Genomic DNA, 26,651 nt, shown 5'->3' with positions numbered 1-26,651 from the left:
AGAATATGTTTGGCACCAGCTTGGTGCAGTAGTTGCCAGAAGGAGGCATAAAAGGCACCATCCAACCATCTTAGGGACTCCATTCTCTATTTGTGTAAAGTTTACTCCTTAGCCTTTTCTTCTCCTGAAGATATCCCACAAGGCAGCGGAGGTTTAGGATCAGAGTTTTCCTCCTAGGAGGAGCCAGTGTGGTATAGTAGAGCGGTAGACTCGTAATCTGGTGAACCGGGTTCGCATCTCTGCTCCTCCACATGCAGCTGCTGGGTGACCTTGGGCCAGTCACACTTCTCTGAAGTCTCTCAGCCTCACTCACCTCACAGAGTGTTTGTTGTGGGGGAGGAAGGGAAAGGAGAATGTTATCCGCTTTGAGACTCCTTAGGGTAGCGATAAAGCGGGATATCCAAAATATTGTTCTTAAAGCCATGAGAGGCGTGTTACAAGATTTGTTGGAGATTTGTTAAAAATAACCCAGTTAGCAGCATGTTTTCACGAGTGACACCATGAAGGCTTATTTTGTCTTTAATGCATCACTTCTGAAACGTAATACAGAAAGTAATGCTGAAAACAGACTCATGTGTAAGATCAAATTCATCGACATTCTGATTTGCATGGATCATTTTAAAGTTTCAGGAAATGTGTGGGAAAGAGCTGGGGGAGATTTGCAGCTGAATCACTGTGACTTACTCCAAAGTAAGCATGCATACAGCACAGAGAGAAACTTTCAGCATTGATCTTTCAGAGGTGAGGCCTGGATCCCTCACAGCAACATATTGGGAACATTATAATAAAGGGAAGCAGTGGGGGAGAGGAAGCAATCTGGAGTGGACAAGAGGCAGTTGTGAAATGGGTCACTTAGTCATATAGCTCTTTCCTAAAGCTGCTGTTTGTGGGAAAGGAGCTGTCTGGGTGGCTTTGCCTTCATACCTGAAGGAGCGTCTCCATCCCCATCGTTCAGCCCAGAAACTGAGATCCAGCTCTGAGAGCCTTCTGGCGGTTCCCTCCCTGCGAGAAGTGAGGTTACAGGGAACCAGGCAGAGGGCCTTCTCGGTAGTGGCCCCTGCCCTGTGGAACGGCCTCCTCTCAGATGTCAAGGAAATAAACAACTACCTGATTTTTAGAAGACAACTCTGAAGGCAGCCCTGGTTAGGGAAGCTTTTAATATTTGATATTTTATCGTGACTTTAATAATCTGTTGGGAGCTGTCCAGATTGGCTGGGGAAACCCAGCCAGATGGGCGGGGTATGAATAATAAATTATTATTATTATTATTTTATTATTATTGTTGTTGTTGTTTAGTCATTTAGTCATATCTGAATCTTCATGACCCCATGGACCAGAGCACACTAGGCACTCCTGTCTTCCACTGCTTCCCGCAGTTTGGTCAAACTCATGTTGGTAGCTTCGAGAACACTGTCCAACCATCTCATCCTCTGTCGTCCCCTTCTCCTTGTGCCCTCCATCGTTCCCAGCATCAGGGTCTTTTCCAGGGAGTCTTCTCTTCTCATGAGGTGGCCAAAGTGTTAGAGCCTCAGCTTCACGATCTGTCCTTCCAGTGAGAACTCAGGGCTGATTTCCTTAAGAATGGATACGTTTGATCTTCTTGCAGTCCATGGGACTCTCAAGAGTCTCCTCCAGCACCATAATTCAAAAGCATCAATTCTTCGGTGATCAGCCTTCTTAATGGTCCAGCTCTCACTTCCATACATATTATCTGTGAGTAAATGTGAAATCGAGTCTGCAATCCCATGTACTTTCTTGTAAGGTGACCAGATGAAACAGAGGACGTGACTCCTGTATCTTTAACAGATGTGCAGAAGAGGGAATTCCAGGATGTGTGGTTTGCATGACGAGATTCATCTGCTGAAATTCCCTCTTCTACACAGCTATTAAAAGCTACAGGAGCCCTGTCCTCTATTCATAGAATCACTGAATTGTAGAGTTGGAAGGGGCCACAAGGATCATCTAGTCCACCCCCCTGCAAGGCCGGAAACTTTTGCCCAACATGGGGCTCGAACCCACAACTCTAAGATTAAGAGCCTCATGCTCTGCCAACTGAGCTATCCCATCTGGTCACCTTCCTTACTTGTACAGGACTGGGCTACATGTATGGCCTGTTGAGATGGCTGCCCATTGTATACCCTTATGTGCTAAATTTATTCCAAGAATAATAAACGGCACTGCATTTGCCATTTCATTTTAGCTCAAGCACTGTACGCTCAAAACTACACATCAGGCCCTCGGTGCAATTCAGGCTCACTGGGGTGTGAAAGCATTTGAATTTCCAGCTGAAGAGCTGCGCTTTCAAAAGCACTGGAATAGGCTATTAGTCTTCAACAGGTTCATATCTTTAACACTTACTCATTTAAGAGTGATTGATAATCACTGCTTCCCTTAAGTGCTTTAAACACATTACCAAGAAAGGCTGTGGCCGCCTGCTTGTTCCCTCCACCTCCTTATTTCCTTGATAGATCAAGTCAATGGTGTAGCCGTTTCTTCATCAGAAACAATAATAATAATAATTGGTGCTCCTTTGACACAGGAGCTGTCACAAAGCTAGCTTGTATTTGCTTACAATGGATTCTCTATTGCCCCATTTGCAGAATTCTGCCACTTTCACTCAGTGAAATAGTTTGCTCTGGTAATGCATCTACCATCTTGTTGGGCTACCCAGAGAGAAAGGTATTATTCAGCATAAAAGAGAATGCCAGGAGTGTAAAAGTGATGTCTCTTACACAGGCTTTGTTGAGGGGGCGGGAAAGGTTTCATTTAGCAGATTTATTGTTTAATATGGAAATCATTTATAGTGTTCCAGTGTAATGCACACATCCTCAAAAGTCCTGTTCCATGAATATGTTGTTGTTGTTGTTTAATCGTTTAGTCGTGTCCGACTCTTTGTGACCCCATGGACCAGAGCACACCAGGCACTCCTGTCTTCCACTGCCTCCCGCAGTTTGGTCAAACTCATGCTGGTAGCTTCGAGAACACTGTCCAACCATCTCGTCCTCTGTTGTCCCCTTCTCCTTGTGCCCTCCATCTTTCCCAACATCAGGGTCTTTTCCAGGGAGTCTTCTCTTCTCATGAGGTGGCCAAAGTATTGGAGCCTCAGCTTCAGGATCTGTCCTTCCAGTGAGTACTCAGGGCTGATTTCCTTCAGAATGGATAGGTTTGATCTTTTTGCAGTCCATGGGACTCTCAAGAGTCTCCTCCAACACCATAATTCAAAAGCATCTATTCTTCGGTGATCAGCCTTCTTTATAGTCCAGCTCTCACTTCCATACATCACTACTGGGAAAACCATAGCTTTAACTATACTGACCTTTGTTTGCAAGGTGATGTCTCTGCTTTTTAAGATGCTGTCTATGTTTGTCATTGCTTTTCTCCTAAGAAGCACGCGTCTTTTAATTTCGTGACTGCTCTCACCATCTGCAGCGATCATGGAGCCCAAGAAAGTAAAATCTCTCACTGCCTTCATTTCTTCTCCTTTTATTTGCCAGGAGGTGGAAGATTCTATTCTTGAAGTGGGGACTTACTCAATAAGGTAAAAGTTAAAGGACCCCTGGACGGTTAAGTCCGTTCAAAAGGCAACAATGGGGTTGTGGCTCTCATCTCACTTTCAGGCTGAGGGGGCCAGCATTTGTCCACAAACAGTTTTCCAGGTCATGTGGCCAGCATGACTAAACCGCTTCTGGCACAATAGAACACCTTGATGGAAGTGCACGGAAACGCCGTTTACCTTCCCAATGAAAAGGTGGAATATAAAAATGGCGGCCAAATGGAAAAGAAAAAGAGGGACACTGTTCCTGCGTAGAAGAGGGAATTTCTGCCAAATTTATTATTAAAAAACTGGCACGGCAGCTCATTGCTTTACTTACTTGTTGCATGCACGCACTGCATATAACTCGAAATTTTGTGGGGCTGTTTCGGTGGGTTGAAAACAATTATATGCAGCAAGATGTCAGGAAGAGGCATCAGATCTTAATCTGTGAACGTTGCACTTTGGCTCACTGCTGCAAGTCATGTTTGTTCCCATCTTACATCAGATTTGATCTTGGACTTATCTGGTGCTGCTGTCACTTAAAGGTAAAGGTACCCCTGCCCGTATGGGCCAGTCTTGACAGACTCTAGGGTTGTGCGCCCATCTCACTCAAGAGGCCGGGGGCCAGCGCTGTCCGGAGACACTTCCGGGTCACGTGGCCAGCGTGACATCGCTGCTCTGGCGAGCCAGAGCCGCACATGGAAACGCCGTTTACCTTCCCGCTAGTAAGCGGTCCCTATTTATCTACTTGCATCCGGGAGTGCTTTGGAATTGCTAGGTTGGCAGGCGCTGGGACCGAACAACGGGAGCGCACCCCGCCGCGGGGATTCGAACCGCCGACCTTTCGGTCGGCAAGCCCTAGGCACTGAGGCTTTAACCCACAGCGCCACCCGCGTCACTTAGGTCACTGCTAACCTGCTGGGTATAAATGCAAAGTATCAAGGCAGCCTCGAGTTGTTTGCCTGAGCAGCAGTTTCTCTTGGCTTGGTCTTTTGCTTCTCTGCATGCCCCTCCCTCTCTGAACCAGATGCAGTATCCTGATTCTGCCCCCCTTCACGCAAGGCCCTCCTGCTTCTGATTTCTACACACATTGCAACAGGACTACGTCTTCAACTGCAGGCGTTTGGTTTGAGCATGGCACATCCTCCTGCTCCCACACCATTATTCTGACCTCAGCTCACTTGTAACAGTTAATTCCATCTCCCAGCTGGTTTTCTGCCATTTCTGTCTTGGCTGCCCACCTTCCTCTCTGCATTGTCCCAGATTGTAAAAGCACACCCGTGCAAGTAGATAAATAGGTCCCGCTTTGGCGGGAAGGTAAACGACGCTCTGGCTTCTGTCGCAGTGACCTGTTGTGCTAGAAGCGGTTTAGTCATGCTGGCCACATGATCTGGAAAGCTGTCTGTGGACAAACACCAGCTCCCTTGGCCTGAAAGCAAGATGAGAGCCGCAACCCCGTAGTCGCCTTTGACTGGACTTTACCATCCAGGGGTCCTTTACCTTTTACCTTACTCACCTGGGCTTCAAGCTCCAAGCCCTGGTCCAGAAAACACACAAACCTGTAGCTAGCAGACACACACTGAGAACCAGCAGGGGTGGGCAGACTTCAGGAAACAAACAAACGTATTAACACCCAGTTAACAATTTTCTTTTGAGAGTTTTCTTGGATACTATACGAGATCGTTGTTTTTAAACCAATAAGCTTACTGAACTGTAGGGTACCTGGGCCTGGGGTTGTGTGTTTACAGGATGCATGAAGTCCAAAGGGCTTTTGTTTGTTTGTGCATTCACAGTCATACCTCGGGAGAAATACGCTTCAGGATAAGTATTTTCGGGTTGTGCACCGCGGCGACCTGGAAGTAACGGAATGCGTTACTTCCAGGTTTCGCCGCTTGCACATGCGTAGATGGTCAAAATGACGTCACGCGCATGCGGGAAGCGGCGAAACGCAACCCGTGAGACGCGCTGTCGCATCTTATGTTGTGTTCAGGATGCGAACGGGGCTTCGGAACAGATCCCATTCACATTCCCAGGTACCACTGTATTTATAACATGCAATATCCCACCCTTTAGTTCCAACCAGAGCTCTTAGGGAGGTTCATGATAAAAGCCGGAGGCCTGCCCAATACTTTCCCCCCTTTTCACTCCATTGTTTACTGTTTTCCCGTTGCTTGTTTTGAGGCTTGGGCAAGCTGGGTCGTCCTCTTATATACCTGCTGGGATTGACAAGGCATATGACCCTCACCTGAATCTCATAGCTCTCCTGACGACTGCTTTGGTCTGCCCACCAGATACCAGGCACTCTACTATTCTAATTAGATATTTTGTTGCCATTTGCAACTGTAGCCGCCTCTGATTAGTTATCATTTAACTCTTGGGGAAAATAATTAGCATCACATGTCATGTGCATGGAAGTTGCCGAACCAATTAACCAACTAGAAGGATTACTGTTAATAGCACCACTTTTCCTGTAACTTGATACTGCGGGATAGTTTTGATAAACTGCAAAAGCATTTTTAGTTTGCTTTCTGTTGCCACCCTGGAACTTTTCTTTATTAGTGCCACTTTGTTTTGTATGATTCTTTGCAAATGAAGGGAAACAACTTTTCTGCTTGTATATGTTGATAATATAATTTTGCTTGTAGCCATACATCAATGAAAAAACTAAGCAGACTTTGTAAATGAGGAGGCCTTTTGCTGAGAAGTTGCATTATTTGGTATGTCTGCTGGGAAAAGGGCTCCGCAAACAGAGCCACCACTGAAAAGATCCTTTACCTGGGCATCACACATCTCCCCCAAGAAGAATCTCAGCAGAATCCATGACATTCAAGTCACTGGATCGAATGTATCCTAAGGCTACATCCTTAAGACAATGGTACAACTGTGAGACCCACTCATGTGATCAAAGCATGCCTAAAATGCACAGCAACACTAACAATGTAGAGATGATAGACAAAGATAGAGTAGATCCGCCATCATGGCAGGTTTCCATTCTTTGGGTGAAAAGCAAGGGAAAAGATTAAAAGGTAACTGACCCTCTGTTGATTTTGATGAATATTGCCCACCATTGCTGCGACTGAGGATCTTTCACAAAGAACAGGTATTCTCAACATTAAAGGGTGTTGGGTTTTATGGGTGTGTTTGAATATGTCTTACCTTGTGTTTCATGCGACCTCAGTGGACAAGAGAACTTGTGATCTGTCATTGAGTTGGACTGGCTGGTGGGCTGCATGGTCTTCATTTGGTCTGAATGTCTTTGAACAATCACTGGTGCCGAAGTGTCAGCTGAACCCTTTATTTTTGGGAGGGGAAATGGAAAAAAAATTTTTTAGGGGGAAAAACAACACAAATCAATATCTGAATTCCATTCAGGCAGGAAAACAAAGTGTGCGAGTGGATTTGTAAGAATACAGCCTAAACTTCTGGACAGCTTAGTGCAAATGCCCCCAGTTATAGAGTAGAACCATTTAGGATCCGATCTACCCAGTTTCAGTTCTGTCGAGGCCTCTGGCACTCCACAATATGTTGTTATCATTGTTATTTATTTACTATTTTCTTTTATCTTGCCCTTCCCCTCACGAATACCCAGGATAGCAAAAAACAACAAAGCCGCAGCGTGGAAATACAAAAAAATTAAAGCACAGTACAAAGTCAGCCTTAAATTACATTCAAATTACCATATTTTTTGCTCTATAAGACGCACCAGTTATTGGAGGAGGAAAACAAGAAAAAAAATATTCTGAATCTCAGAAGCCAGAACAGCAAGAGCAATCACTGTGCAGTGAAAGCAGCAATCCCTCTTGCTGTTCTGGCTTATGGGACAGCTGCGCAGCCTGCATTCGCTCCATAAGATGCACACACACTTTCCCTTACTTTTTAGGAGGGAAAAAGTGAGTCTTATAGAGCAAAAAATGCGGTACATTTTACAAATGCAAAGGAATTGTAAATCGTTCAGATTTACAAAGTCCTGTCAGAACAAACAGGACTTGAGTTGCCATTCAAATAGTTATAATGTGGGGTGGATCTGGGTAGGGAAGGGAGTTCCACAGCTGGGATACCACCATGGAGAAAATCTTGTTTCATGTGGTAATCCCATCCCCCCCAAATCCCCCTCCTCTGGATTTATACATGAGCACACAGCACCTGTATTTGACTGGATTGAGCCCTGTGTGTTCCCTGGCCAAGAGTGTTTTTACACCTGCGTCTCCCAATGTTTATTTCTTTCCTGCCCCCGGTTCACTCCTGTACCCCGGCACAGAGGCAACTAATAATGGCGTATACTGTATGCTGATTTCCCTCTCAAAGTTAATTTGTATCTTTAGAAGAAGAGGGGGAGAAAGCTATAGGAAGGTATTAATCTGCTTAACATTTCTAAGTACATCATCCAAGGGATTTTGTTTTTTTAATCTTACATATGCTCAGCAGAGTTACTGGCGAAAACGGTACATTTTCTTCATTTCATCCTTTCAACATCAAATGGTAAGCAGCAAAAATTGGATCAGACTTCAAAGGCTGCGCTGTGCTCCCAGTCACAGAGCGACTCCTCCATTTCACATATTGAATTCAAGCAGGATATCAAAGTGCTACCAAAGAACCTCAGGTCCTTACTCAAAAAGAGGCTCTAACATCTGTAGAAAGTGAAGTGCACAGACAAATCACCTCAGGGAGCAGCTAGCATTTATTCTCAGCAGCAGATTTCCAGCCTTTTGATTCCCTTATTCACTGTACCTCCCTGTCTTTCTACAGAACTAAAGTTCTTAGCAAGCAGCCTTTTGTCTCAAAGACTTCAAAACACCACTAACGGTTTCATGTTCTGATGGTTATGCCAAGCAACCGCGAACACACTTCAGAACTGTAGATGCAGGGGTTTCATGTCGTTTCAGAGTCTGAGCTTCATAGTACCTTGCTTGTTTGTTTGTCGAGAAAACCCAGCTCTGTAGGAGACGTTGCGCTGTTGCTTTGCTGCCTAAAACAAAACAAGAAGTTATAATCATTGTCGTCATTTTAATACTACTACTATTTCTCTCTTTAAAAAAAATAAAATAAAATTATCCACATGTGCCCAGCCCATCAATCATGCTTCCTCGTTAGGTAAGCAAATTGCTGTTTTATTTTACTTTATTTAATTTCATTTCATGGCTCACCTACCATTCATCAAGCAAATGACACCAGGGTGGGATACACAAAATAAAACTCACAATACAACAGTTCCATTATAAATAAAACCTAGTACACAAAATAAAACTCACAATACAACAGTTCCATTATCAATAAAACCTAGTACGGTTGTACCTTGGTTCTCGAACGTAATCCGTTCCAGAAGTACGTTTGACTTCCAAAACATTCGAAAACCAAGGCTCAGCTTCCGATTGGCTGCAGGAGCTTCCTGCACTCAAGCGGAAGCCGTGTTGGACATTCGGCTTCCGAAAAACGTTTGAAAACAGCAACACTTACTTCCGGGTTTTCGGTGTTCAGGAGCCATTTGTTTGTCAACTAAGCCGTTCGAGAACCAAGGTTCCACTGTATAATTATCAGGGTGTGTATGCGTGTGTACATGTACGTACACACACACACACACTTCTGAATTTATTGTTTTAAAATATTAAAAGCATAATGTATATATCATGATTGTGCATGGAACACATGGCTTTAAAATTAATAAAACAACAGGTCTCCTTCAGTAAGAACATTGGTTAGGATCAATAGTCGTGATATGCAGGGGAATTGCACATGCCGCCAAAACCTTGTTTGTTTGCATGTCTCTGCTACCTTTCGAAGAGGTAAGCCACTTTTTTAATTCAATGCCCTATGTAGCTTGTCTCTTCAGTAGACAACTGCTAGCTCCCAAACGCGAAAACAAGAAACAAAGCTCTAAGTAGCTCATGGCATTCTTTCCCCCACACACTTATCACCTCTTTTGTTACCCTCAACTTGAAATTTTACTCTGTAAACATTATTACATGCTCCCAACATCGCAAGGAGGTGGGAAGATCCAGGGGATTGGCTGGAAAATCCCTGGAGACTTATGGCATATTTGCCATCTTTGCTTCATTCATGAATATACAAGCAGTGTATAAACAAGACAAACAGGTACAGTGGTACCTTGGGTTAAAGACGCTTCAGGTTACAGACGCTTCAGGTTACAGACTCCGCTAACCCAGAAATATTACCTCGGGTTAAGAACTTTGCTTCAGGATGAGAACAGGAATCGCGCAGCGGCCACGCAGTGGCAGCAGGAGGCCCCATTAGCTAAAGTAGTGCTTCAGGTTAAGAACAGTTTCAGGTTAAGAACTGACCTCCGGAACAAATTAAGTTCTTAACCTGAGGTACCACTGTATTCCTAGAGCAGGGCCCTTAGCCCCCCTCTTCCAGGCATTTCAAACTAGTAACTCTCAGCTCTCATCTATTTCTGTCTCTCAGCTCAAAAATCCTCGCCCCCCCCCGAAAAACCCATATCCCTAGATCGTATTAGTGTCTGATCCCCAACACTGCAGTGTGTTGTCCATTTAGGAAACATCCAAAGCAGTTAAAGGAACATTAATGTGCGAGTTTCTTTGGTTTTTAAATCAAATTATTAACTTTGGTCAAGCAGCTCTTTAGGCAAAATGGTAACAACCACAGATCCATTCACAGGAATCTGGCAGCCAAACTTATATCACATGTGCAAATATATTGTTTCTGGGTGAATTCCCCTCCCAATGCCACGGGGCATTGCGGTGATTTTCAGGTGGGTGGGTAGGTGGAACCTGCAGCACTTTCAGGAAACAGAAGTGGATGAGGGCTTTTTATTAATTTATCTTTTTTTCTCCACTGTTACACTTTTACCTTTTTTGTGAGCAATACCCACGGAATTTGTACTGTGTAGCGTCTCATAAAAACAAATAAAATCAAGTACTAAATACAGTGGAGCACCAGGTTACATATGCTTCAGGTTACATACGCTTCAGGTTACAGACTCCGCTAACCCAGAAATATTACCTCAGGTTAAGAACTTTGCTTCAGGATGAGAACAGAAATCGTGCTCCAGCGGCGTGGCGGCAGTGGGAAGCCCCATTAGCTAAAGTGGTGCTTCAGGTTAAGAACAGTTTCAGGTTAAGAATGGATCTCCGGAACGGATTAAGTACTTAACCCGAGGTACCACTGTAGTAAAAATTAGAGACAAGGAAAAACACGTTGCCACTGTTGCAAAGAGCAACTTGGAAATTTGGCTGGAATGCTCCATGACAGGGCCGGCTCACCCATGAGGCAAACATGAGGCAACTGCCTCAGGCAGCAGATCCCAATGTCAATCTTTCTTCCTGCCTCCCCCCCTCCCCCCGTTCCTAATGTAGATCTTCCTTCACCCCTTCTTCCCTGGCGGTGAAATGGGCACCATTTTGAGACCTGCCTCAGGTGTCAAAATGTCTTGGGCCAGCCTTGCCCCTTGAGAATGATAACATGCAATGGTGTAGGGAAAACATGGAACGGGAAGTAAGTCTGAACTTTTTCAGGGGCATTTTTTCTGGGTGTTCCCCCACGCCCCCACCCCATATCCCAGGGTTAAGTCCTGGTCTTGAAAACAGATGGTGGGAGCTGAACCCTATCACCAATTTAGTCCTGGGAGAAATGAAACAAAACTTGTTGTGTAACAAGAACACAAGTTATGCTTTCCTGGAAGCCTGGTTTAATGAAGGACAATGATGGAAAGAGCCACAAACCATAAAGAGGCAGTAGTTCCTCTCAAGTACCTATTTCCCAGTCTGTTGGCTTATGTAATTTGTGGCTTGTGGCTAAAAGGATTTCAGTGCACCTCTGCTTGGCCACTTAATTCGTTAAGGCCTCATCCTGCGGCTGCTGAAGTCAATGGGAACATTCATCACCTACAAATGTACCATATAGGACAGATTCTTGAAATGAATGGGCCACTTGACTGTGACAGGAGTTAGCTGTTTGCATAGATCACACCTATGCCTGTCCTTTCCCCAAAACGTTGCAGCTTCTTTTTTTATTGAGAAAAATGTTCCACCACCCATATTTGATATGTGGACTTATTATTTCTTTGACTGTTCTCAGCTGTATTATATCCTTCTGAATGTGGTTCGATCATCTGAATTGTGTAATGCACTGGCAGTGTTGATATGCTGCTGTTGTGAAGGGACGCGGATGGCGCTGTGGTCTAAACCACTGAGCCTCTTGGGCTTGCCGATCGGAAGGTTGGCGGTTCGAATCCCCGTGACGGGTGAGCTCCCGTTGCTCTGTCCCAGCTCCTGCCAACCTAGCAGTTTGAAAGCACGCCCAAAAGTGCAAGTAGATAAATAGGTACCGCTGCGGCGGGAAGGTAAACGGTGTTTCTGTGCGCTCTAGTTTCTGTCATGGTGTTCTGTTGCACCAGAAGTGGTTTAGTCATGCTTGCCACATGACCGAGAAAGCTGTCTGTGGACAAATGCCGGCTTCCTCAGTCTGAAAGCGAGATGAGCGCCGCAACCCCATAGTCGCCTTTGGGTGGACTTAAATGTACTGGGAGCCAATGTAGGTCTTTCAGGACCAGTGTTATGTGGTCTTTGCGGCCACTCCCAGTCACCAGTCTAGCTGCCGCATTCTGGATTAGTTGTAGTTTCCAGGTCACCTTCAAAGGTAGCCCCACGTAGAGCGCATTGCAGTAGTCCAAGCAGGAGATAACTAGAGCATGTACCACTCTGGCGAGACAGTCTGCGGGCAGGTAGGGTCTCAGCTTGCATACCAGATGGAGCTGGTAGACAGCTGCCCTGGACACAGAATTGACCTGCGCCTCCACGGACAGCTGTGGGTCCAGAATGACTCCCAGGCTGCACACCTGGTCCTTCAGGGGCACAGTTACCCCATTCAGGACCAGGGAGTTGGGGGACTCTCCAAATGTAAACCGTAGTGGTGGTGCTAGGGACTGCAAAAGAAAGAGGCCTTTGGAAAAAAATGTTTATGTTTATTGCGAGTTTTTGGTTTATGCTGTGAGCCATCTCGAGTGCAGCGCTAGGAAAAAGGTTGAATATTAATCAATCAAACAAATAATCCAATTTCCATAGCGGCTCGAGAGCCAGTGTGGTGTAGTGGTTAAGAGCGGTAGACTCGTAATCTGGTGAACCGGGTTCGCATCTCCGCTCCTCCACATGCAGCTGCTGGGTGACCTTGGGCTAGTCACACTTCTCTGAAGTCTCTCAGCCCCACTCACCTCACAGAGTGTTTGTTGTGGGGGAGGAAGGGAAAGGAGAATGTTAGCCGCTTTGAGACTCCTTTGGGTAGTGATAAAGCGCGATATCAAATCCAAACTCTTCTTCTTCTTCTTCTTGTGTTGGTTCTTGACCTTGGGTTTATAAAACAATGTCCAAAATCTAGAGTCAAGGACTGCACTCCTGTGTGTGCTTCCTTAGAAGCAATCCCCAATAAAGTCTGTGGAACTAAGTAAACACCCATAGATTTGGGGTGCACAATTTTTATAATTCTCCTCAGCATCTAGTTTCTGTGAACATATTTGCTAATATAAATGCAAAAAATAAGAATCAACCGATGAATTATTTTACTTGGCGTTACTGTGTTGCTACCAGAAACATCGTACAATCTACATTTGATTTTTTAATAAATATTTAAAAAACAGACTCCATCAACCCTTTCAACTTTGTCAATGCAAAAATAAAACACAAGCGCCGTTGCTTCCTTTGATCTGGTGTGGGAAAGGTTTTGCATGTGTTGAATGTATCATGTTCTTTTGAGGCATCCATTAGATCTTGACAGGTACAGTGAGTTGTATTGTAATACTTTGTTTAGAGATATTGTCGGATGAGTTGAAATGATAAATGGTGCCATCACGTGAATGTAAATCATCTGCTTCCCTTTTCAAAATGCCACTCAGACAAAAACTGAACCGCAGAAGAGAGTCTTTTCTTGTGACTAAAGACTGCATATCAAGTGAGCGATTCAGCAACAGGCCAATTCTTAGGACTTCCTCAGCTAAAAAGTGAGGATTTCTCCTCAGAATCACTGCAGGAGGAGATACCAAGCCCATAGCGGGCCTTGGTCCTGTATACCTGAAGGAACGTCTCCACCTCCATCGTTCTGCCCGGACACTGAGATCCAGCACTGAGGGCCTTCTGCCGGTTCCCTCATTGAGAGAAGTGAGGTTACAGGGAACCAGACAGAAGGCCTTCTCGGCAGTGGCACCCGCCCTGTGGAATGCCCTCCCTTCAGATGTCAAAGAGATAAACAACTACCTGACATTCAGAAGACATTCAGAAGGGAAGTTTTTAATGTGTGACATTTTAGTGTATTTGGAAGTCTGTGGAAGCCGCCCAGAGTGGTTGGGAAAACCCAGCTAGATGAGCGAGGTACAAATAATAAATTATTATTATTATTATTATTATTATTATTATTATTATTATTATAGCTGTCAACGTTTCCCCTTAAGGGAAATTCCCTTATTCTGAATAGGATTCCTCACAAGAAAAGGGAAAAGTTGACAGCTATGACCAAGCCTCCCCCCCAAAAATAATTTAGTATGGGGGACACTTCATCCCCCTGACCAAAATTCTGAGAGTAATCATAAGGGAAAGAGAAATCTAGGAGTCAGCTGAAGTAGATTTTTTTTTTGTAGCGATAGGTGACTTCAACTATTCTAGGTAAAGGCCTACTTTATAGAAGATGATATTCTGTTTGAAGGGCTGGTGACTGACTCCTCTATCTGAAAGGCTGTGGTGTCTGGGTCAAATCTGATTTAAAGATAAGGATTCCTAAGAAAGGGAGAGCAGGGGTCTTGAAGTTACCTATCAACATTTAACACCGGACAGCAGACTGAAGAGGTCAGTCTTCCTCACTAGGGTGACATGTATTTCTATTTAAATTATAGTAATCATTTCTAGATTTGCATCTTACATGTAAAGTAGCATTTGCAAACCTTGTCCTCTTTGGGGGGTAATACTTTTTCTTGTTTTGGGCAATGCATGATTGACTATCCTGAACTACTCACACAAGTTACGACAAAGAGGCATTTTCAAGATTCAATAAAAATGTGTGTTAAAGAAGGAATTGCATTGAATTGGCTAGATTTAATCTTACGTGTTGCTCAAGATTTGAGAAATACCCACTTATAAACAGAGCCGTGTAGATAGTCACGAATAAATGGAAATATTTTTCATAATAGCTTTAATACTACATCCGAAAAGAGCAAAAAGCACTCCCAAGTAATGTAGTTTTGAGTTGTTTCCCATTAAAAAAAATAATCATTTTTTTTTCTTTTTTAAAAAGGCTAAACAAAAGCAACATACTCTGTGGACAGTGGAATTGAGCCAAAGATTTTGCCTGTGCTTACAGATACGCAGAGCTCACTTTGTGTTCTGCAAAGCAAAGCTGTGTGAGGCTTTGCCCAATTTGAGCTCTCCATATTTTCTTTGCAAATATTGGCCATTACAAGTGTTTCTGACAGCGGAGAACACATCTCTCTTCCCCATGACAGTTTCCCACTGCACAGCGCCAGCAGCTTATTCCTCCTCTCATTTCATTACAAGTCTTAAATATGGTTTTCACAAAAACATAACCATATTTTGACATTCCAGTTGGTAGCCTGCTGACAGCTTTCAGATGTGTTTGGATAATCAAGCAACTCTTTCATCAATATAAGAAGCATTTAGCAAAACGTAAAAAACCCCAAAATATTATATAGGTAGTGAGCTTTCAGAAAAAAATAATCTTTGAATGATTGATTATCTGTTTCAGGGATTCTTGTGAAAATTGGATAGCCCAGATACAGTGGTACCTCGGGTTAAGTACTTAATTCGTTCCGGAGGTCCGTTCTTAACCTGAAACTGTTCTTATCCTGAAGCACCACTTTAGCTAATGGGGCCTCCTGCTGCCGCCGCGCCGCCAGAGCACGATTTCTGTTCTGACCCTGAAGCAAAGTTCTTAACCTGAAGCACTATTTCTGGGTTAGCGAAGTCTGTAAGCTGAAGCATAAGTAACCCAAGGTACCACTGTAATGGTATCATCTTTAAAACATCAATACCCTCCAGCACTTTGTAATACCACCCAATGTTTCTGCGTGACTTTGTATTATCTGCTGTGTTTGTCTCTTATGTTATATTGGCAGGGCTCTTTTAAGCCAGAACTTACCAGAACTCAGTTGCGGCACCTCTCAGGTGGGTGCCATTACCATTCTAAGAGAACAAGAGAGGCGTTCATTGTGGGTTCCGGCACCTCTTTTTCTAGAAAAATAGTGCTGAATATTGGTTTTTTAAATGAAGAGTTATTCTATTGTATAGTTTTAATCACTGGAAGTCACCCTCAATATTGCACTAGAAGGGTGGGATATAAATTCTCATATATATATATATATATATATATATATATATATATATACACACACACACACACACCGTATTTTTCGCTCTATAAGATGCACCAGACCACAAGACGCATCTAGTTTTTGGAGGAGGAAAACAAGAAAAAAATATATTCTGAATCTCAGAAATCAGAACAACAAGAGGGATCGCTGTGCAGCGAAAGCAGCGATCCCTCTTGCTGTTCTGGCTTCTGGGATAGCTGTGCAGCCTGCATTCGCTCCATAAGACGCACACACATTTCCCCTTACTTTTTAGGAGGGAAAAAGTGAGTCTTTTATATATATATATTGATTTCTCAGTTTTGCCATTGATGATAGCCAAGTGTAAGACCTGTTCACAGCATCTTAAAGTGTCAAGGCAAAGGATTGAATGTGCATTAGCAATGACCACAGGCTTTTTGAAGCTCCACTGTCCAGCTACAGGTTGCGATGGGATATCAGCCCACGGATTGCTGAACCCCACCTTGAGCATTTGCGTGTTCAGACTCAGAAACCTCCCTCCTAAATAAATTCACACATGATTTAAATTTTGGTTGGGTTTTTGGCAGAATTTAGGCCACAACTTTATTGATTACAAAAAGTGACTGGTTGCATGGGCTCTGGTTCGACTAGCTCCCTGCCATGCAGGTAGCTCTGACCCAGGGTTCCAGCATAGGTCAGCCAAAGGTGAACACCTGGATAAGCGGAAAGCCAGGAACGGGTTAACTCCGCCACCCAAATGTCCCCCTGGGCTCAGGCATGGGCACAACCCCCTCTCAGAGGTTGACCAAAACATCGAGTCCCTGGATTCCTTTAACGGAATACCCTTCACATAGGGATGGCGAGAGTGTTCTCCCATCCCTATCACTTGAACCAGAGCCTATTCGCAACCTTACAAGTTGTGACGATTTGCTATGCGGCAGGTCGAAACCCAAATGGCAACAGCCAATCAGCCAAGTGGGGAAAATTCCTGCCGTGCCCCTCTCCCAACGACAGACGACACACAACGGCATAGCAAGGTCAAGCGCAAAACCCTAAAAGTAGGGAGAGGTGGGCGAGTGTTCCAAATGCACACACCAAAAGAGGAAGCTCTGGGTCACATGCATGGGCATAAATAGGTCCCTCAAACCGTTTGGACTGCGTCCCATTGGCCAGATTGCACCCAGCTTCGAGGGACCTACCAATCGGGTGTTGCAGCTGACCAAACTTACCCACCCACAACACAGGGTGTTGGTTGTCCAGGTCTCACCGCAATACGTGTCCTCTTTAAGGGAGGACCCGATTTACTTGCTAGCCCTGGATGTGTCCTGAATGACACACAGAACTGAATTTTGGAGTAACACTACAGCAAGCCTGCATCTATGGGACCACATGGACATACCAAAAGCAACTAAATTAAAGACTGAAATATTATTTTTCACCATCCTTCCTGTTTCCTTTGTAACTCAACAGCCATATGGTTAGCAGCAGCAGCCACATGTGGAGGGGTGGGACTTTTATTGGGCCAAACAAAACTAGAAAATGGGTGTAGATCTTAATTTCCCATGGAACTAAGACTCTTCTTCTGTGAAAAAATGTTGCGATTCTCATCTGAATTCAATGGTCATTAAGGCATGTGTCCAGCACTCTACAGAACCAATCTTTCAAAATTCATTGACCACAAGCTGAAGGTGAGCATTATAAGCTACAATTGGCATCTTAACACGATACATACGGCACGATATAGCTGCATACAAGATTGATTGAGACGGCCCCCAGAAAGGTGTCGATTCACGATGAATATACTTGCGTATGAGTATACATGCATAGGATCAAGCTGCAGCTTAAAAGCTCACAAATACATGTGATGAACATCAGCACACAATTTTGTGTTCTTTTTAAAGGGACTAATTCTTTCAAACATGACGAAACAGAATACCGTATTTTCCCGTGTATTGGACGCCCCCATGAATAGGACGGCCCCTATTTTGGGGGACTCCAAATTAAGAAAATGGGGGGAGATTGTCCTGACTTGTTGAGCTTTTTTGGGGAGGATTGCCCAGAGTTGTTGAACATTTTCTTGGGGGGAGGGCAGAGGTTTTTTGTAGGGAAAATTGTCCATGAAAATTGCTCACCTGCAGAACCAACGCTGCCAGCCGCGTGTGTCTAACAAGCCACCTATCCCTCACCAGCAGAACCAGCCAATCGCCAGCACACATGCAGCAGCAACAACCAATCAACTACAGCCCTTCCGCAGCCATCAAAAACACAGTCAATAGCTGCTGCCAACTCTGATTCGTGGCAGCAAAAACTCCAACTTCCCCCCTCTACACTACCCATGTACAGTGGTACCTCGGGTTAAGAACTTAATTCGTTTCGGAGGTCCGTACTTAACCTGAAACTGTTCTTAACCTGAAGCACCACTTTAGCTAATGGGGCCTCCTGCTGCTGCCGCACCGCCGGAGCACAATTTCTGTTCTCATCCTGAAGCAAGGTTCTTAACCTGAAGCACTATTTGTGGGTTAGCGGAGTCTGTAACCTGAAGCGTATGTAACCTGAAGCGTATGTAACCCGAGGTACCACTGTATAAAACGACCCCCCCCTTTTAACTTTATTTTACAGTAAAAAAAAAGCTCGTATAATACACGGAAAAATCTAGAATAATACCGCAATGTTAGAAGTCCAATAGATTATTCATTTCTTAGAAGCTCTGAAAAGGAGATTTTTCTACTAGTGTATGGAACAGAAGACTAGTGAAGTTCATGAGACAGTTGCGCAAATTAAAGTATAGTGGTGCCTCGCAAGACGAAATTAATTCCTTCTGCGAGTTTTTTCGTCTTGTGAATTTTTTCGTCTTGCGAAGCACAACGGTGCATTGACGGTTTCCCATAGGAATGCATTGACAGTTTTCAAAAAAGGTGCAAGACGTTTTCGTCTTGCGAAGCAAGCCCATAGGGAAATTCATCTTGCGAAGCAACTCAGAAAACGAAAAACTCGTTCGTCTTGCGAGTTTTTCGTCTTGCGAGGCATTCGTCTTGCGAGGTACCACTGTATAGTGGCCTATCTAGGAAGAGATCAGTGGAACTGTTTTGTATGATGGCTTAAGAGGCAAAAACTCCCATCATCTCCCCTGCTGGAGAAAACACATGATGTGAGCAGTGATTCAATGTGTGGAAATGGAGACAAAGGAGCAGCTCCAGGTGGCGTTCACAACCTTTGTAAGCTGCTTGCCATGTGGATTGGGCCAAGTGTTGTGCTAGGGAGATTTTCCACAACAGCAATATCCAGTCCTGGCCACAGAGACTCTCCGAGAGATTAGACTGATCCACACAGTAAGCTGCTTGCAGTTCTTAGGACTCTGCCTGAAGTTGCAGGAGGTTAAAGTGCTTTTTCTCAGACGCATAAAGTTCACGATGAAGGGAAAACATAAACTGAAAGAAGAAGTGGTGAAGCTTTTCTTTCCCCCAACAGCTTCCATGGTTTGCGGAATGAGAAGCTTGTGAGAGGCTGCTTCACACATCATCGGTTAAGGCAACAAATGCTTCTTTGCAGAAGTATATCAAACACGTACAACTCTCAGAAGCTGTGACTGGTTACAGCTCTCTACTGAGTGACCATACCTGAAGGAGTGTCTCCACCCCCATCGTTCTGCCCGGACACTGAGGTCCAGCTCCGAAGGCCTTTTGGGAGTTCCCTCACAGCGAGAAGTGAGGTTACAGGGAACCAGGCAGAGGGCCTTCTCGGTAGTGGTGCCTGCCCTGTGGAACGCCTTCCCATCAGATGTCAAGAAAATAAACAACTACAGTGGTACCTCGGGTTAAGTACTTAATTCGTTCCGGCGGTCCGTACTTAACCTGAAACTGTTCTTAACCTGAAGCACCACTTTAGCTAATGGGGCCTCCTGCTGCTGCTGCGCCACCGCTGCATGATTTCTGTTCTCATCCTGAAGCAAAGTTCTTAACTTGAGGTACTATTTCTGGGTTAGCGGAGTCTGTAACCTAAAGCGTATGTAACCTGAAGCGTATGTAACCCGAGGTACCACTGTATCTGACTTTTAGAAGACATCTGAAGGCAGCCCTGTTTAGGGAAGTTTTTAATGTTTGATGTTTTATTGCTTTATTATTCTTATTCTTATTGGAGCTGCCCAGAGTGTCTGGGGAAACCCAGCCAGATGGGCAGGGTATAAATGATAAATGATGATGATGATGACATCTTTGGGTTTGTTGCCATTTAATGTGCAAAGAAGTCCAGTGATTCAGAGAACAAGCATTTTTTTGTTTCCACACACTTTCCCTCTCACCTCTCTTTGGACAGACTAACCCAAACTCACCAGTTTTCTTCGCAACTCAGACCGGAAGCCAAGCTCATGGGCTGTGTATCCGATGGGCAGCCACTGCTCTTCTTCATTCTGATGTATTTTTTGCGAGCTAAGTATCCCCTGAAAGCTAAGCGGACAGAAAGAAAGGTAATGTTAAAACATGGGGGCAAGAGTCCCTGTACTGTTGCGGCAGCAGAAGGACAAACATATTTGTCCAAGGCCTGAGAAACACAATTAATTCGTTCATAGCGCTAACAAAACATGCTCCATTGTGATGAGTGGTGTCTGTATGGAGGGAAGATCTCCATATGTCAAGGGCCCTGGGGTGGGAGAAACACCTTGGCATGGATTCTACTTTTGTTGAGTGTGACGCTGCCATGCAATCCCACTTTCCTGAGAGTTAGTCCCACTGAATTCAACAGGACTTGCTTCTGAGCAAACATGCAGTCTAAAATGCAGTAGACTCAAGCTGAAGCAAATAGTGGTGCAGGAAAGATTGTTATGTTACAAATGAGCAGAGTCTTAAAAAATAAAAATATCTATCTATCTGATCAGCAACTTATCTTTTTCTGAAATAATTTTTATTTGATTTTACAAGTGTAAAGTTATAACAAAACAAAATACATCTCCATCTTTAGAGATTTCTCCGAATCTCTGGACTTCCCACCATCCCCTCCATCGGTCCTTTTGTCAACCTTTTCAACTGTAAATTATTTCATAATCCATGTTCTATATCTCTCCATATTGTCCATGATAATTGCTACATTACAAGTGTTAATAGAATCCTGCTAATGTTTCCATCTGCTCACAGTGGTCTCCTAGATAAATTATTATCCCCCCCCCCCATTCTTTACTGAAGTTTTTGTCTTCTTGGTTCCTGAGATTTCTGGTCAGTTTTGACATTTCATCGTACTCCAACAGCTTGATTTGCCATTCCTCTCTGGTAGGGACTTTTTCATCTTTCCATCTCTGGGCTGATCAGCAACTTATCAATCCATATATATATACAGTGGTACCTCAGGTTAGGTACTTAATTCGTTCTGGAAGTGCGTTCTTAACTTGAAACTGTTCTTAACCTGAAGCACCACTTTAGCTAATGGGGATTCCTGCTGCGGCTGCGCCGCCAGAGCACGATTTCTGTTCTCATCCTGAAGCAAAGTTCTTAACCTGAGGTAATATTTTCTGGGTTAGCAGAGTCTGTAACCTGAAGCGTATGTAACCTGAAGCGTATGTAACCTGAGGTACCACTGTGTACACACACACACACACACACACACACACACACTGTATTTTTCGCTCTATAAGACGCAGCAGACCACAAGACACACTTAGTTTTTGGAGGAGGAAAACAAGAAAAAAATATTATGAATCCCAGAAGCCAGAACAGCAGGAGGGATCGCTGCGCAGCGAAAGCAGCGATCCCTCTTGCTGTTCTGGCTTCTGGGATAGCTACGCAGCCTGCATTCGCTCCATAAGACACACACACATTTCCCCTTACTTTTTAGGAGGGAAAAAGTGAGTCTTATAGAGCAAACACACACACACACACACACACTTCTCACGGTTCTGTCACACTCTGCTGTGACCAAGGAGCAGAATATAGGGAACAGTGTGTGTCTGTGTACTACATACATGATACACACTTGAGGAAGCCCCACAAGTATGGAGAAGACAGGCTTGCCTGCACAGCATTAGACCAATGAAGCAATATGAACCATTCACTTAAAAGGGAAAAAGACAAGGGGACCACATGAGAATATGATTGCAACAGGGACTAAACTTGCTGCTTCACTCTGCTCACTCCAGCCATTATGAACTATTCCTAATCCCGTCCCACCATCTTTTGAAACCATCTATTCTAGGTTCTGCTTGTTGCTCATACAAGAATGTGCTAGAACTTTGAGAAATTGTCTTTAAACACCCACACCTGTTGATTAGATAACATAGATGATTTGTTATTTCAGATTCTTAACTCATTTGTAATGTTGCAATTTTTCCACCCGCGTTTACTGCTTCAGTTAAAAGCATGCAGCATTTTATTCTCTTAAAACCAAAAAACACACCAAAAAAACACAAAACAAAATCCTCATTCTTGTCGTATAGGCTGGTTTACACAACTATTATTTGTCATTTTTATAAATGTTTCAAAGGTTGCAACTCTATGGAGAACCATAAATGCAAACTAGCAGAACCATACCCCCCAACATTTCTCTGATGAAAATAGGGATGTCTTATTCATCATTATAATTGTTTTATTTTATTTATATGCCTCCCATCTGACTGGGTTGCTGCAGCCACTCTGGGAAGCTTTTAGCACATATAAAAACATAACAAGTCATTAAACATTAAAAAACTTCCCTATACAGGGCTGCCTTCAGATGTCTTCTAATGGTTGTATAGTTGCTTATCTCCTTGGCTCAGGGGCTGCATAACTCCATACCCTCGAACATTTCTTTGGTGATAATAGGGACGGCCTAAGAAACATTCCGGGATCAAATCAGAAACCAAGATGGCTTCTGTAAATCTGGGACTGACCCTGGAAAACAGGAACAGGGTCTGTAGAACAATTTCCTCAATATTGGTGGCTATACAAAGAATCACTGTGTTCACAAAGTCACTTTGGTACTGCAGTTCAGTGGCGTAGCGTGGGGGGTGCAGGGGGGGCCGTCCACACCGGGCGCAACATCTGGGGGGGGCGCGCTCGCACTCGCAGCTCTCTGCCCCTACCTGGCTCACACACTCTCTCTCACTGCAGTGCTGGCTGTGCGAATCCGATCTGAGCCGCCGGGTCGCCGCCCACTGTGGGGGGGGGGGGTGCCAGGCGTGCGGTGCGGAGAGAGAGCGAGGGACTATCTGGGGGAGGGACAGTGCAGCGGGGGTCGCAAATTACTTGCCTTGCCCCGGGTTAGGGGGCGCAAATTACTTGCCTTACCCCGGGTGCTGACAACCCACGCTACGCCACTGCTGCAGTTTCACATGGCACGGTAGGGAGAGGTTTGTCAGAGGCTATCATGCAGAGAAAAAGAAGCATTTGTTCCAGCTGTCTGTGAATGGATGCGATGGCAAGATCTGATGCTATGAAACAAAAGACTCAAGGCAGGTTTGAAAAGGACACGAAGGTCTTGCAAGGCAGGCGTTATATAGATCAGATGACCAGTGGATCTGGTCCAAATCTGACCCCTTGAGGGTGATGATGAGGCTTGCTCCCACCCCCAATTGTGAACGCAGAAACATTAAGAGAGTTGCTACATTGATTTTGATGTATTTTTAATCTTTGTTGGAAGCCGCTCAGAGTGGCTGGGGAAACAAACCTCAGAGTGGCAGGGTACAAAATGGTCAAAGGCCTGGAAACGATGCCTTATGAGGAACGGCTAAGGGAGCTGGGCATGTTTAGCCTGGAGAAGAGGAGGTTAAGGAATGATATGATAGCCATGTTCAAATATATAAAAGGATATCATATAGAGGAGGGAGAAAGGTTGTTTTCTGCTGCTCCAGAGAAGCGGACACGGAGCAATGGATCCAAACTACAAGAAAGAAGATTCCACCTAAACATTAGGAAGAACTTCCTGACAGTAAGAGCTGTTCGACAGTGGAATTTGCTGCCAAGGAGTGGGGTGGAGTCTCCTTCTTTGGAGGTCTTTAAGCAGAGGCTTGACAACCATATGTCAGGAGTGCTCTGATGGTGTTTCCTGCTTGGCAGGGGGTTGGACTCGATGGCCCTTGTGGTCTCTTCCAACTCTATGATTCTATGATTCTATGAAATAATAAATTATTATTATTATTATTATTATTATTGGGACTTGCCAGGGATTGCGGCAGAAGCTTGGCCCTACCTTCAACTCCTTTCCCAAAGCGGCCCACTGGCAGAACTAGCTGCTGATGAAAGAGTCCTATGATCTTCCCTGCTTCCCACTTTGCTGAACAAATAATGCCAGCAGCAAATCCATGCAAATATGAATGGGTTTGAAACACGCCAAGGTGCAAGAATACCAGGGACAGCTCACTCACTGTAGCGTTTAGATAGATGCAAAGCATTTACCAGCAAAGATGTTTACAGAATATCCTGTTAGCGTAAGAAGGCAGGGGTGGGCAGGAGAGAAGGGAGGGAGGGAAAGCTGACGTCAGGTGGAGGAGCCATCACAGCTATTTGCATTGCTGACTATCCCTGGTTTTGACACTAAGCACTTGGCTCAAGGAGTGTGAAATTAGCAGGCACACACTGCTAGCGCCCCAGGAACAATCCCCACATCAATGAAGAAGAATGATTACCAGCTGCCACTTTATTTTCACCTTATGCATTTAATAATATTCTCCGATGCACCACCATAATGAATTAGATCCCCATCTTCGCATTGCTAATGATGGGACTATTAAGACCCAGGGCCAACGGAGTAAGACTTGAAATGAATATTGCTATCGTTTTATTATTAGTCATTTGGGGGCGAAGTGTACCTGGCGCACTGGGAATACAGATACAGTATTGACGTAAAACGAGACGCCCCTCAGCTTCAACAGACAGCACATCAAGATTGCTGTTACATACAGGAGATGGGGGCATTGCACTCCTAGAAAACGTGCTGAGGCGTATCGGTCATTCGTGGTGTGGTTCAAATTTGGTAAACAAGAAAGAGGGTGCCTCCGACCCCAATCCCCAATTATCTCCAGGAGAAACGAATGCTGTAGGACCTGATTTAGGCCAGCCTACCGCAACTGGTAGGGACTGGTAGGGATGCGGGTGGCGCTGTGGGTTAAACCACAGAGCCTAGGGCTTGCCATTCGGAAGGTCAGTGGTTTGAATCCCTGCGACGGGGTGAGCTCCCGTTGCTCGGTCCCTGCTCCTGCCAACCTAGCAGTTCGAAAGCACGTCAAAGTGCAAGTAGATAAATAGGTACCGCTCTGGCGGGAAGGTAAACGGCGTTTCCGTGCGCTGCTCTGCTTTGCCAGAAGCAGTTTAGTCATGCTGGCTACATGACCCGGAAGCTGTACACTGGCTCCCTCAGCCAATAAAGCGAGATGAGCGCCACAACCCAAGAGTCGGCCACAACTGGATCGAATGGTCAGGAGTCCCTTTTTACCTTTTACATAGAGGGATCAAATCTGCAACCTTGGGGTTATCAGCACCACACTCTAACCTAATGAAACAATGCGACTAATTTGAAGTCAATTTGTAAAAGAAGGAAATTCAATAATAATTATATCAAAGCAGAGAGAAACTGAGCAACAATGAGCAGAAATTATTAATCCTGCAGCCACCTCTTTTCTTCCAGTTTAAATAAGTGCAGGACTTCAAATTCTAGGATCAGCTTTCTCCTTCCTCAACTCTACAGTGACTTGTTCTGTGGCAGCACTATACAGTGGTACCTCAGGTTAAGTACTTAATTCGTTCCGGAGGTCCGTACTTAACCTGAAACTGTTCGTAACCTGAAGCACCACTTTAGCTAATGGGGCCTCCCGCTGCTGCCGCGCCGCCAGAGCACAATTTTTATTCTCATCCTGAAGCAAAGTTCTTAACCCGAGGTAATATTTCTGGGTTAGCGGAGTCTATAACCTGAAGCGTATGTAACCTGAAGCGTATGTAACCCGAGGTACCACTGTACTTCCTCTCAGGGAATGGACGCTCAAGTGCATTTGGGTTTAAAAATAAATAAATAAAATTTCTATCCCCACTGGAGGATAGAAACAAACACTTACTCCCCACCCCACCCATTCCAACATTTCATCTCCTTGGTTCCACTGAGAACGCCTAGCCCAGCCGCTCGGGTATGCGAAAGGCATCTGTTTATTTTCAAAATGCAAATGCAGCCCGCCTCAAAAGACCGCACTGCAAGGAAATGAGCAACCTGAACAAATCAAGAGGGGTTCAGCCCCCACCCTGATCAGAAGCCATATGTACATTTTTCTATCCGGCCAAGATCTCTTGCTGTCAAAACCACTCAGAGGATATCCTGAAATCTGAATGAAGGCCTCTCCCCCCCCCCGCCTCCCCCCGCCCCTTGCAACAATTAAAATGAGCAGGCTAATCCTGGAAGAATTATTCAGGCAAATCATTTTTCACACAGTATGAAGCAATGATAAGGTCATTTACAAAAGAAACCACTGCCTTTGAAATGGCAACTTGTAGACAGGGGGACCTGCCTGCAGGAGGGCCATAGATAACACTGAAGACTGTGCGCCCCCCCCCCCCGCCTTTCCCCACATCCCAACAACACCAGCATCATAGTCTTTGGAACAGATTCTGATGAGGGAAGGGTCCAATAAGGTTAATACCCCCCCTTTGATCTCTGTCAAGGCAAGAATTAATTTACATTTCAGATGAAAAAGGTTGACAGCATGAAAAGGCATCTTGTTTCTGGTATGTGAATGTGCTGGTAATAGATCGGGAATTCTGAAAGGAAGTTCTGAGGAAGCTAAAGGGATAAGCCTCAGTGCTGCTTTTACTGGGAAGGAGATGAAAGGGAAACAAATCTCAGTATCAGCCGCGCTGTAGAAACAAGTAAGCC

At 44.6% G+C, this 26,651-nt stretch overlaps 1 protein-coding gene across 1 annotated transcript in view; it reads right to left on the bottom strand.

The window, feature by feature from the left end:
* The window catches only part of MYO3B (myosin IIIB), a 288,698-nt gene that overhangs the window by 49,781 nt on the left and 212,266 nt on the right, over window positions 1–26,651 (bottom strand). Inside the window, exons 31-33 of the mRNA XM_083405794.1 lie at window positions 20,164–20,278; window positions 8,438–8,501; window positions 6,692–6,827 (exon numbers count right to left, since the gene is read on the bottom strand). Of these exons, the coding sequence (XP_083261920.1) occupies window positions 6,692–6,827; window positions 8,438–8,501; window positions 20,164–20,278 (315 nt within the window). The remainder of the gene's footprint in view (window positions 1–6,691; window positions 6,828–8,437; window positions 8,502–20,163; window positions 20,279–26,651) is intronic.

Source organism: Podarcis tiliguerta (assembly GCF_965153285.1).
Source record: "Podarcis tiliguerta genome assembly, chromosome: 1".
NCBI lineage: Eukaryota > Metazoa > Chordata > Lepidosauria > Squamata > Lacertidae > Podarcis > Podarcis tiliguerta.
Note: the sequence above shows the minus strand (reverse complement) of the source record. Positions and strands in the feature narration are given on the sequence as shown.